The following is a 14,238-nucleotide window of genomic DNA, read 5'->3' as shown; positions in this document are numbered from 1 at the left end:
TGTTTACCATATAACTAGTGATCCAATGGGACTATGGCATCCTCAATTTGGTAGGTATGTTATTAAATTGAGGAAGGCTGGGAGGGATGGAGACGTTGGAAAGTTACAGAGGATGCTTGTTGTTTCAGACCGCTGTTCACTGCAGACGGATTGTGCGTCGTGCGTGCAGACGTCCTACTCATGCGTATGGTGCCCTGCAGGGGTATGCATGTCACAGCGCTGCAGCAGCTCTAGCTACCATTCGCAGAGGAAGGTAATGAGCTTTTGACAGCCTTTTGTGTGTAGGAGATGTGAATGAGATGAGAATAATTATATTATATAGAGTATCTAGCTATTGTTAAAGCAATGCTTAAGCACTGAATGGTGATCTCTCACTAGGACAGGACTGAGAATATGTACATTTAATTAATTAGCAAATATATGAGTTTCAGACCATCACCTCGCTGGAGGAGTGTCCGGCGGAGGGGGGGGCGGCGTGCTCCTCGCTACACTCTTGCCGCTCCTGCCTCGGAGCCAGCGCATCCAACATCGTGCAGGGGGCCCACTCGCCTTCCCCCTGCCACTGGGACCTGGACGCAGCCAAGTGCACTCAACACACTGCCGGTACGTTTCATTATACTACTGCTGACCCTGTACAAATTACAAGTGAGCCCCACTGTTAAATTTGGTCTGGAGCCAAATACTAGAATACAACCCTTGACTAGAGGGTAGGTGTCAAGTGGGAATGCTGTCCTTCTTTCTATCGGTATTTCAATGGAAGATGCTCCAAAGAACCAGCATCGTTGATCCCTTCGGCACCGCTGCATAGTCAGGAAGCAGGCTAAATGCGCGCCCAGCATTTGCACACAGTTGACATTTGTCATGTGTGAAAGGTTTGTTTCTATAATTTGTTTTGAGATCAACAGCTCGGCTGTGGAATTTTCCATCTGCCTCTTTGCTACTTTGTACAATTCTTATATAGTATATCTGTATAATTCTGTACTCCCGTGTGTGTGCACATACCACAAAAACCTTTAGCAGGCTGGGTTCTCTCTGTTCTTTTAATCTCTGATCCTCCATCAATAGGGTAAAGTGCTCCCACAGCCTCCGTGCCCACATGATACATAGGTGGGCTATTAAAGAGTCTGCGATGTGTGAATGCAGTGCGGCACAGACCACCACACATGTAGTCAACGAATGGCCGCTCCATTCATTCCCCTGCAGTATTGATGAGGTCCACAGGGTGACGCCTGAGCCCCTAGACTGTCTCGTAAACCTAGAAGTCCCCTTGATCCCCTACCATACAAAGGACGAAGAGCAAAAACGTTTTCAACTTTCTCATAAATAGCCTATTTCTAGTCTTCTATTTATACAACTTCCAGAATACGAGGCTGTATTAAAATAGTCATATGGCAATAATGTGTTTATTTTTCCAGTTTCTGTAGTGTCAGACGTTCACAGCAGCTCCGCCAGCAGTGTATGCAGCCCCTCGTGCTGGGAGATGGCCTCGTGCTCCAACTGCACGCAGGAGGAGTGCATCTGGTGCCAGAACCAAGCGCGCTGTGTGGACAAGAATGCCTATACCGCCTCCTTCCCCTACGGCCAGTGCCGCGAGTGGACCACCGTCATCGCCCGCTGCAGATCTTCCCACAATACCGGTAACTTACCTTATTTAACTACCACAGCACTTTAGTGTCCGACAGATTACGCTGTTTTTCATAAAAGCATGTTTTTACCTCTCACAGGTGACATTTATATAATATAGATATATAAAAACACACGCGTATTCGAATGCAACGTTGTGTCAAAATTTCAAAGCACGTCGCCGGGGCCCGCGCGCGCCGTCTCCTCGGAGACGAATATCGATGAATAATTTTTGGAGATTGAAGATTTTGAACAAATGAACATATACATTTTTATTTATATAGAAGATAGATAGATGTACACACAGACATGGTTTAAAATAAATAACAAAGAATTGAAACGTTAAATAGAAACTGACATAAAATAGTTTATGGAAAGATACATAAGATGTATACATTGATTATCCAGTCAAAGGGGGTAGTTTATCTGTTGTATAAACTTCAAATAATAATAATTTCACATTGAAAGTATTTTAAATGTTCTATATTTTTCTTCATCCCAATTTAAGAACTAGATAAACTTATCTTTTAGATTGTTGTATTTAAATATACTTTAATGTTTAAAAATTGTAATATTTTAATTTCAAACATTTTTAATGAAAACGTCTTAAAATTACAGAAATAAAATATCAAAAAACACAGACCTTTTTTTTAAATTTGCAAGATAATTGTCTCTTCACTTTTTATTTTGTTCATACAATTAAAAATTATAATAACAATTTCTAGAGAAATCAGACATTTTAAATCCATTTTGTCATCAATATAAAGGTTGATTTTTTAAAACTTTTTATTTACCTACAGGCATAGTAGGCTATTAAACAACATAACTTTAAAAGTCAATTGAAAAATAATAAGTAGGAAAAAATCTCACTTTTTCACGTAAGATGAAACTATATTATTAACGAATTAAAACTGACCCGTTCTTTCCCCAGCGGTGGCCCCATCAGTGGCGCACGAGACGGCTGACCCGTGCGTGGCTTACGCCTCCTGCAACAGCTGCCGCGAGGAGCCAGCGTGCGGCTGGTGCGACGATGGCAGCCGCACGGGGCTCGGGGCATGCATGCCCGGCGGCGCCGCGCACCCCACCGCCCCGCGCTCCTGCCACAACTGGCACTTCACACACTGCCCCAGGTATGTATCAGAATATAATTAACAGCTAGATATCGTCAATGCCCAAATCTATTAATGAGAATTTGCCTAAACATTGTTTATTCTCGCGTATGTGGTTTTCCAAGGGACGAGATATTTTTTCATGTGGGAAAACCTTATATATGTGAGATTTTTGCATTTCGGTCTTCAAGGAACAGTAAAACAATACTTCTTATTTGGGAACTTTATCAGTGGGTTTCACTGTAATGGATAATATCGGTAACTAAATAATATGAACCCTTTAAGCTAATTTGTTCGCTTTTGGGTACAACTCATCTGGTCTCATAGAAATCGGTGTATCTCCCTTATTGTTATTGTGAGAAATATGATCTAAATGTTGTTCGAAAGATAAAACACGATGCTTTACATTCAAATATAGACGTTAACAATAGACAAATTAAAATGGGCACCTTTTTGAAAAAAAAATTATGAAACTTCTAATTATTTTTATGTGAAATGCCAAAAAGTGCCATGAAAGTGAAAAATGATTCAATATGTACTAGTACCTCAATCAACAATTACTGCTTATTATATTTTTTCACCTGTAAACAACCAACTTTATTTTTGTAGGAAAGGCTTTGTTAATGCTAAATTTCGCACTCGACGCCATCTAGTATTATTGCTTATAATTATTTGTTACCCTTTATGCAAATTTGTTTGTGTAATTCGAAAAACTTGACATGACAAAAAGCCATGACGGTAAAACGCCGAAAAGTGAATTTTTACGTCATTATACATCGCCCTAATTAGTATCATTATTTTGTAAATCGGAATCGATTTACACTGGAATGTCGTATTTTTTCCAATTTATTTCGAATATCCGAGTTTGAAGGGCGGAGAAAATTCGTTTTATGCGGAAATATGTGGTAGTTTTATAAATTTAAACCAAATATCTGAATTCAAAGGGTCGGCTGCGACGGAATTCGATCGCCAAATTTCAATTGTGGAAATACGACATATTTTTACGAATATACTTCAAATATCTGAATTTAAAAGGCCGGCCGCGACGAAAATCTGCCGAGAAAATTCGATTTACGCGGAAATATATCGTATTTTTAATAAATTTACTTCGAATATCTGAGTTAAAATATCCGGCCTGATGGAAATCGGCCGCGAAATTTCGGTTTAATGCTTAAATATATCGCATTTTTACGAGTTTATTTCAAATATCTGAATTTCAAAGATCCGGCGCGACGGAAATCGGCGCCGAAATTTCAATTTACGCGGAAATATATCGTATTTTTACTAAATTTACTTCGAATATCTGAGTTAAAATATCCGACACGACGGAAATCGGCCGCAAAATTTCGATTCACGCGGAAATATGACGTATTTTTACGAAATTTACTTAAATTATCTGAATTTAAAGGGTCGGCTGTGATCGAAATCGGCCGCGGAATTTCGGTTTACGCATAAATATATCGTATTTTTTGAATATCCGAGTTTAAAGGGCCGGCCGCGACGTTAATCAGTTGCGAAAATTTGATTTACGCGGAAATGTGTGGTATTTTTATGTTAGAATAACTGAACTTGAGGGGCCCATCGCGGCGAAAATCGGCTGCAAAAATTCTATTTAAACGGAAATAATTCGTATAAATACGAATTTACTCCAAAGATACCACCCGAATTTGAAGAGGCGGCCGAGGAACTCGATTTTCGCCGTATGTTTTTTTTTTTTTTCATAAAATTTCGAATTACGTGGGAATTCGTTAATTCGAAATTTGATTTTTGATGTCCGCTCGATTTCGAATTAACGAGGTTCTACTGTATTTTAGATTATATGTGCCAATAATAATAATCCGAATATCTTATAAGTAGTAACAATATTATATAAATTTATAATTAGTAATAATATTATGTATACATATTTACATTGTAATTTATCATGTACATACATCCTGTTGGCAAACTGCTTAAATGTTGTTTAACGGAATAATACTATAAAGAACAATAAAAAATATAAAATTCGTGATTAATAATTCGAGACTAATTTGTGATTGTTTCCAGTTGCCAGTGTAACGGGCACTCCACCTGCGCAGACGGGGGCACCACCTGCCTGCAGCCCTGTGGCAACCTCACCATGGGGGCGCACTGCGAGCGCTGCTCCCCCGGCTACTGGGGCAACCCACTCAACGGGGGGCGCTGTCAACGTGAGTATTCATTCATTTCACTGCTTTGTATAATAAATGTATTACATTATGACATTTACTGAGCTAGAAAAGTCTGTGTTAAATCTTATCATGTAACGATAGTACCCCAGTCTATTTCTTTGTCCTGTCACTGGTCACCTAAAGTGTGAGCCATTTCTTTGACTGCTTGTTTTCCTATATACTATCAATTCTTTCTTACTTCCTTTCTAGCTTCTATGTAACAATCTGTTTACATATAATGTGTTAATGGCAACTATTTACCATGTTCTGTTTTGTTTATTGATTGGTTGTTTGGTTTCAGCGTGTGAATGCAATGAGCAGGCCACATTATGTCACCCGGAGAGCGGCAAGTGCTTCTGCACCACCAAGGGCCTGGCCGGGGATCGCTGCGAGAAGTGTGATGCCACCAATCACTACCACGGAGACCCTAGCAACAAGGGATCCTGCTACTGTAAGTGCCCCTTTCTTCTGTTTGCTCCTGTGCAATGAGCTCCGGAGGTACCCTGCCAATTCAAAAGATTGGCTGTCTCTACAGAGTTTTCTCTGGATCGCTTAATCTACATCCTTAGTGGATATTGCAGTGCTTCTTATAGCATATAAACCATCCACACGTTATATCCTGGGAGGGCTCCAACACAGGCTTTGATTTTCCTTTTTGAAAAGTGCAGAACCAATTTACAGTGTTGATTTTCCTGGGAAGAATTACTAGGTTAGTTTACTACCACATTACCTGTAATAAGTTTAAATACAAACTCTTCATTAATTTAAATTAGGTTAGGTTAGTTAGATTGTGAACTATATTTTTTGCTATTTGTTATCGCATTTATAATGTTTTCATTTATTGTTAACAGTTTTATTAAATAAAATAGGACCCAATTCTGACCCTTGAGGAACTTCCGATTGTTTTCTATTGGTTCCGACACTGATTTTTCACATTCCTGTTTTCTCCTTTGAATACGTCGAGGGCGACATTTGGGAAGCTTATTTTTTATGTCTACTGATTTAAATGCTTGTTCCTTTCCAGACGACCTGGCCATCGACTATCAGTTCACATTCAACCTGTCGAAGAAGGAGGACCGCCACTTCACCCAAATCAACTTCCGCAACTCGCCCATCAAGCCTGACATCGACGCGGACTTCAGCATCACCTGCTCCGTGCTGGCTAAGATGAACATCACAATCCGCACCGCCAACGGACAGGAGAAGAGTGTCTTCCACTCCATCAACTGCACCACCTTCAAATACAGGCGAGACCGCTGAATTGATAATACACAATAGAAATCAAAGAAGCTGTGGGTGACGGTCGGTAGAGACAAATGAAAGATGTGGTGGTATCACAGTGTCTTTATTAAGTAGACAGTGTTGTTGTGTCGATGTGCTTCACGATGGGATGCATGCAATAGGTCACATGCGTGCTCGATGCGCGGTAGGTGGAGACTGGATGATGAACTCCTTCAGACCGATGCTCGACACTGTGGTGAAGAAGATGGGTGGCGAATCCTCCAGGCCGATTCCTCAACACCATAATTCTATTTTCCATTGAAATACCGCTAAGGCAAACACAGTATTCCCATTCAACATTCATAATATGATCAAATTATTCTTGGCCGTTGTGATTTAGATGAATTTAGAAGTTGATTCTGATGTTAACAATCATTGCAGAAAGTTGGGGACCACTGTACTGTCTTGCCTTCAATAAGCAAGCACTTTGATTGTCAATATGTGCTAATATAAGCCTTGTCCTTCCAGGTTCGCCAAGGCAGACCACAACTTCGGCATAGAAGACAATGTGACCCTGACCACTTTCTACGTGTACGTGTATGACTTCCAACCTCCGCTCTGGATACAGATCTCCTTCTCACAATATCCCAAACTCAACCTACAGCAGTTCTTCATCACCTTCTCTTCGTGAGTATTTCACGTGCCCCTACGCAAGATTTGCGAAACCATGGGAACTATTGCATGCCATTTTGTACATCCACGGTATTTAAAAACCAATAAAGTTATACATATTTAATCACAGAACAAGACACAGAAAATAACAAGGTACAGTCGCAATTGGGGATCGAACCCAGAATAGCTCAGTGGTTAGAGTGTTGTGCCATTAAAACCGAGGTCCTGGGTCGATCCTCAGTTGTGACTATGTGTAAAATAATTGCCCTAAGTTATCTTACTACACAACATTCTCAACTACTCGAAGTCAGAACTATGGGAAGTGAAAGGTGTTTCACAGATAGTTTCACCAGGATAAAAGGCACATATTTAAATGTTTCTGTTAAATTTGTGTTGCAGCTGTTTCCTGCTGCTATTGCTGGTGGCCGCCATCATGTGGAAGATAAAGCAGAAGTACGACATGTACCGGCGGCGGCAGCGTCTCTTCGTGGAGATGGAGCAGATGGCCTCCCGCCCCTTCTCACAGGTAAATACTTACAATAGACCGTACCAAACCAGATCTATCATGATAATTCGCTTACTACGGGTTGATCATGGAGTGATTTTCTTTACATGAGAGAGTTCAGCCACTATTCATGACTATCCAAATAACTTACTACATACATACTAGGCATGCTCGAATTTCACTCTATGCAGTTTGGAAGGGAGTGATTTCCGAATGAAATCGCTTCTGATACCGATATATTATTATTATTCATTGCGGAATAATTCAAAAGGAAAATCCCTTTGATTCTTGAAAGGATCGCTTGCTTTTTTTTTGTTTATTTTCCATTTTTTACATTGTGTGATTGTGTTTATTTTAAAAATGTCTATGTAATAAAAATCCTCATCACTATAACAAATTAATGTGCATGGAGAACTATAGAGAGATAAATTTTCTGGTCCAGGTATTGGTGGAGATAGAGATCCGGGAGCGGCAGGGGGCGGACAGTCCCCCCGCGGTAGGGGGGGCGGTGGGGGAGTCCCCGACCCCCGCAGCCCCCCCGCCCGCCAAGAGGAAGCGCGACTCGCCCAGCCCCATCGCCTTAGAGCCCTGCAGCGGCAGCAAGGCCGCCGTCCTGTCACTTCTTGTCAGGTAATGTGGGAATGGTGAAGGACCCCCAATGAGACCTATCTACACACTATTTTAAAACAGGAAAATTATAACTACATTATCTGGAAAACAACACATAAGATGAAATAATATTTGTTGAACTATCAAACATTTATTTCAAAAGCTTTTCCTGCGACTAGTGGTGTACCACAAGGTACTCACTTTGGACCACTTTTATTTCTCATTTTTATAAATTACATTGCAATCCACTTTGACCATTACATTAACCCTTTCAAACCTGAATCACAACTGGCAGTGGTAAAAAACATTTGATGCTTGATAGACCTCATAGAATTCAGAAAAATTTTACTCTACTCTGCATACAATATTACAAATAATATGCTAAAATTCAAAATGCCACTACAAATTCTAAACGGCGTCCATGCATAAAAATTAAAGAATAATAATAATTGTTCCTTTAAAAAAAACATTTACACTGTGCTGAATAGAGGTTAAACACAAATGTCATCTGTCAAAATATAAATGACTTTTTATAAATTTACATAATGAGCAACTTTATGCATGACATTTACTCTTAATTTTGATAAATGTATTAGGTTTATTGCAATTGATTATTCAAAAGGTGACATGACAATAGATTAAATTAAAGATGTTGACATTATTTTGAATTAACGGTTAATTTGTATATTCAATTTTTAAGATTATTACTAACAAGGTTTTGAAGTCATCGGGGTTCATATAATATCAACAAACGATGTATGTTGTTAAAAGTTATTAAATTGTCATTTAAATTAATCCTAATAATTTAACTTGCACGATATGTAGTATAGTCTCACTTTTAAAAAATTGAGCACACCCAAGGAAAGTTTTTAAATTCAATTTGAATTACAGTTCGCTTTACATATATTATGAAATATCAAAAAAATATTTAAACGATTATGAGTTACAGTTAAATTAAAATGTCACACAAATGATTTTTTCTGACCAGTGTAACAAAGATACCAATTTGGCTAATTTTATTTGTTTCTTTTTATTATAAATTTACTAATGATGTTACAATACATCTAGACTCACAAACTCAAGATAATATGTGGCAAGTAAGAAACAATCTTATGTTTCCAGTAAATTCTTAATTCAAACATTGCTTGAATATGTTTGTGTATGACAAAGATAGATATGCAAAGAATATGTGCGTGTGAAAGAAATAAACGATAGCGGGCGGCGTTTTTGTATTTCCGTTGAATCCTGCATTGTACGTCGTGTTTGTGACTGAGATAACAAGATACACTACTCGCTTACACTATAAGACGAACACGGAATACTGATTGAGACGAACTACTGCTGTTAAGTTGTGATGCTACATTTGCTATATCACTTTCTCTAATGGCGCTGAAAATCTTCAGGAAACAATCGAAATGATTGTATTTTTTGTAATAATAAAATTAATTTTTTGTGTATTTATGAATGAAATCTTATTTCTTGGAGTTTGCCAATTGATGAAAACATTTTTTCATTACACACACAATGGCATTTTGGCACTTTTTTAATGCAATTTACTTAGAGGTAGCACACCAACTTACGCGACGCGTGGGTATTTGATATCAAAACTATGAAATTGAAAGCAATTCAATTGTCGTGCTTTTGGCTTGCCACTTTGAGATTTCTACAGCGTGTCTATATATATATTGTAACATCATTGCTTATCCCTAGTTTGTTCTGCCATATTTAGTTTAGTACCTTTGAGTGATTTTTCACAATAATTTGTGTCATTTATTCCTAATTTATTTTACTTCAATATCTAGAATTCAATGTTCGTTCCAGCATGCGAACAACGCTATTGAAAATACAATTGCATAATATTATAATTAAGTCTGTACAGTCCGTCAAGTTTTTGTCCAATGTCAATCTGTCAATTTATGATTCCAAACATAACCTCACATTTGAAACTGCATTCTATAATTGTTCTAATATCGGTGTTGTCATGGTAATGAAAAACTTTGTTCCATTTTATTAATCTTCTACACTTTCTTGACGGACTGTAAGTAAGTACCATTTTTGCTTTAAACTTAAGAAACTTCATAATATTCCATTATATTCTTATTATATTTTATGATATACTTTATTATTTGTAGTCTTAGTTAGCCCACCTTTATACTAACATATTGTAATGTAATATTATTTTACTTGCAAATAAATATACTGCTTTTAACCCCAAAAAAATAACAATGTTATATCTTCGATACAGAATCGGATATCAGGCCAACATTGTCTGTATCGAAAGGCTGCACAAAAATATAAGTATATGCCCCAACGCCATATCCCTCCTTCCATTCCTCTCCAAGTTTTTATTAACCTTTTCTATGTAAATACCGCACAAGAGTCTCAACTGTTCAGAGCCAGTGCTACTATGCCATCAATTGGGGTATGTTGTGAGGCTGAAGGGAGTGGGAAAGGGAAAGAGATTGGGTAAATTTAAAGTGTCAACCCAACACGGCTAAAGCCATTTCAAAAAATGTTTTGTTTCTGAATGGTGGTCTTTCACCAGGGCGATACTGCGAGTACTACCACTCCATAAGAAAGTCGAAGCAATGGGTATACACGGTGACCTCCTTCGTTGGTTAGCCTCTTACCTCTACAATCGTACACAAGCTGTAACTGTTCAAGGGTTTTGCTCTAGTTTCGTGCCCGTAACCTCAGGAGTACCCCAGGGATCTCACCTTGGCCCCCTTTTATTTAATATTTTTATGAATGACTAGCAAAATTATCCGTAATTCTCAGCTGTACTTATATGCTGATGACAAAAAGATAGTCAAAATGATAAAGTCTGAGATGGATTGCATAGATTGAGACCTATATAAGATAATCCACTATTTTATTGATAGCCCATACCTTTTACAAAATATTCATTTCAGATGTCCATTAAGAGTAACTCGATCTCCGGACACATTTTATATTCCTAAGAGCAATACTAATTATCTTGAAAATGTATTTATAAGAAGAAGCTGTAGCACCTTTAATAGATTATGCACAAATATCGATGTGTTCAATACGAGCCTCGCAGGATTCATAGCATTCCTAAGAGAGTAGCGTTCGATCGTTGCGGGAAACTTAGTAGTGTTAGTGTGTGTATTGTTTTTGTATGGATTGAATCTGTAGTCTTTTTATTTATTTTTTTTTGGAGATTTTCCTTTTAGTATTTATATTGTATTGTATTATTTATATTCATGTGTTTTTCTACATATATATAAAATGAATCTTCTGTGGAAACTTTACTGGTTTATGCAACTTGGTAAAAATGATTTGTATTAAAATATATTTGTATAACTGTTTGTTTCCCAAATAAAATTTAAAAAAAAATAAAATAAAATAAAGATGCAAAAGTTGTATAAATATCTCTGGGACTCGTTCAATGCATTATAAATTTGTACTGGGCCCATACCTTTATTTGATGCAATTTGTCTCCATTATACAAAACACTGGTGGGTTATTCAATATTCTCAACTTACTTCATTTTATTTGTAACTGTTTTAAGTACTGTTGATACATTTAGGTCGGGTCGTTTCACAGAATTTTAACACTTTGTCAAATTTCAAAGTTCTGTGAAAGTCCTGTTCAAGTTTCGTTATTATCCAAGTACTGTGAAACAACCAGCCCATGATGAAATAATAACAGAACTTCAATTTTAACTTTAAAATTGTTTAAATTCTGTAAAACAACCCGTCCAAAACCTTAGAAACTCACTGTAGATTTCAAAGAATTTGTCGTCTACTGTATTTAGAAAGTGTTGGTTTCTCACAAACTTTCTTATTGAATAAAAGTCCCGCTCAGCAAAACACTTTGATGTGTTAGATAGACAATGGGTTCTGGTATGTTAATTAGCAGGCGGATGGAATAATATGGACCCTGACCTGGAGGTTGCCACCTCATTTATCATGCACTCGCTCTCTACAATACTCAACAACTAAACGCCATCTATGAGAAACCTAATAGACTAATCTAGTGCCATCTATGGGTGAGCTCTTACACCATCCTAGAATATGAGACTCCGGCACAAATAGGTTGATTTGTTGCTGAATCTCACTGTTGTATACGTGACCATTGGATTTAATTATATAAATACTAGCAACCGCTCCGGCTTTGCATGGGTGTGTAGCTGTTACGTTACCGCTCCTAGGGTCATCATATCATAACCAGACAATGTGTAATGTGGCGTCGTAAGTGTCCCAGTGATTTAGGCACATGTTCTATTTTTTGGCGTGACATTGACAGTTCCAAAAAGTGCGTTTAGCGTTTATGTGTTTTGTATTTTTAAATTAATATTTTATTTTATTGTAAACATTACATTTTTCACACAGCTTACCAATTTAGTGACATAATTAGATTATATTAGCTGTAAATATCATAGTTTTATCTTGAATCAGACTATTCTGCCAGTAGCTACAGAATGTCTTTATGTACAACGTTTATAGCTGTTTTTTCATTGGACGGTACAAACAGATTTTGATTTAAAGTTACACGCAAAAGAGCCACATATAGTGTCCAAGTGAAAAACACTCAACACTAAAATCCAATCCTGCAACATTGAATGTTTGGCCTTGTGACTTATTATTGACCATTGAAAAAGACAGTTTTACTGGAAATTGTAGTTATTTAAATTGAAACGGTTTGTTCTTAAAGGAATCGGGGAAATTAAAACAACTTCTCCAGTTCCTCATCCGGTCAGTATTGTACAATCAATTTTGAACGTTTTTTAAGATTTTACCTGCAAACGTGGACCATTGCACAATTTGGATGGTTTAAGTTTCCGTAATAAAATAATAAGACTCCCTACTTTCAATAACAATTATGTGGTGGGAGTCCAGAGGGCTGCAATGATTTGAGAAATTCTGTAGGAAAATGAACAGCCTCTTCAATATCAAGCACAATGTCTACAGAGTAGTATGCTTGCGTCGCACAGTGGTCCCAAATCCCGATCTAGCTAGACAAAAATATTTTTTCTAGGCATATGATGCAAAAGGGTCACAAAGTAATAAAAAAAATACTTTAAAAAATATACCTTTTTTTTAGCCATTGTTACAGAATTTTTAAAACAAAATTAATTACTAATAAAATGCGTATGGTACGATGGCTCGATTAAGTCATAACAAAGTACTTATTTTAAGTTATTAGTAAAAAATATTTTTTTAACATAATATAAGAACAAAACCGAATGACATTTTTTGTTTATGAACTACTGGCTGAGTCGCTATCGTCACTATTATTAAATGCTAATGTTGCAACAGTGGCTTTGTTAACAGACTTCTGTATTTTCTTCGCTGGAACTTCTGAAATAGATAATAATTTTACGACACCACTAGGTAAGACATCGGAATGTTTTATTGATATTGTGGTTATTCCGGATATTATAAGGTCCGAATTTATAAGTAGTGTACGAAACAAATCTTCATTTGTGCAGATACGCGATATTTTTCGAGTATGAAATTCTTTTTTTTTATAGTCTTGTTTCGAGATTTCTGAGCCTTTTTTGTATGAGGGATAAATATTTGCTCTCCGTTCTTTTGCCCCATTTAGTATATAAAGATATTGCTGCTGGGTGAATTTATTGTTAATAACGGAAGCTAGAGCTTCCCGAGGTGAATATGGGATTGGTTTTAAATTGTGATCCTTCAAAATATTTTTCATCTTTGTAGCTCGTTTGGGTGAAAATTCAGTTGCCTCGTTAATATTTTTGGCAGCATCCCGCTTTCCATGTGACCTCAAGCTGATTTGAGTAGCATGAGAGAGTTCTTGTGGACTTCGAGAATTCAGAAGACATTTAATTTTTCTTGTTTTGCTTTTTGACGAGCATAAATCAAATTCTTTTTCTGGTCTACCACGTAGACCCTCTTCACGCGTGACTATATGAAGAATAAAAACTGTGTTAAGCCATTTTGCGTGCTTAAACTTCAATTTTACAGTACTTCTTCCGACTTCAATCCATTTTCTTTGAAATATTAATAGAAACGAAGCGATGTTTTTCTTAAGTAAACTATCCTCAAGACTTGTGAAACTGTTTTTCTTCAATAAATTTTGTATATGTTCATAAACACACTGCCGTGTTGCAGCACAATTCAAATTTGACGTGCCCTTTACTTCTAGAATCTCCAAAATATCCAAACGATAGATTGTAGGTATAGGCTCTGTAAAAGACAAAAGAGCAAGTTTGAGCAAACAAATTTTATCAGATATTATACATAAAAAATGGTTTTATATGAAACTGGTTTTGTTTGGTGGTACAAATCGGTACACGATTTTGAAAGTTTAATCAAAC

At 37.0% G+C, this 14,238-nt stretch overlaps 1 protein-coding gene across 1 annotated transcript in view; it reads left to right on the top strand.

The window, feature by feature from the left end:
• The window catches only part of dsd (attractin-like protein dsd), a 54,168-nt gene that overhangs the window by 35,908 nt on the left and 4,022 nt on the right, over positions 1-14,238 (top strand). The window contains exons 16-25 of the mRNA XM_089646733.1: positions 129-253; positions 432-603; positions 1,416-1,637; positions 2,555-2,753; positions 4,779-4,921; positions 5,223-5,372; positions 5,946-6,168; positions 6,671-6,829; positions 7,214-7,340; positions 7,762-7,949. Of these exons, the coding sequence (XP_089502859.1) occupies positions 129-253; positions 432-603; positions 1,416-1,637; positions 2,555-2,753; positions 4,779-4,921; positions 5,223-5,372; positions 5,946-6,168; positions 6,671-6,829; positions 7,214-7,340; positions 7,762-7,949 (1,708 nt within the window). The remainder of the gene's footprint in view (positions 1-128; positions 254-431; positions 604-1,415; positions 1,638-2,554; positions 2,754-4,778; positions 4,922-5,222; positions 5,373-5,945; positions 6,169-6,670; positions 6,830-7,213; positions 7,341-7,761; positions 7,950-14,238) is intronic.

The sequence above is a fragment of the Hesperophylax consimilis genome, chromosome 25 (assembly GCF_061612785.1).
Source record: "Hesperophylax consimilis isolate HC1 chromosome 25, BYU_Hcon_1.0, whole genome shotgun sequence".
NCBI classification, from domain to species: domain Eukaryota; kingdom Metazoa; phylum Arthropoda; class Insecta; order Trichoptera; family Limnephilidae; genus Hesperophylax; species Hesperophylax consimilis.
The sequence above is the reverse complement of the archived record's forward strand: the minus strand, read 5'-3'. Positions and strand labels throughout refer to the sequence as shown.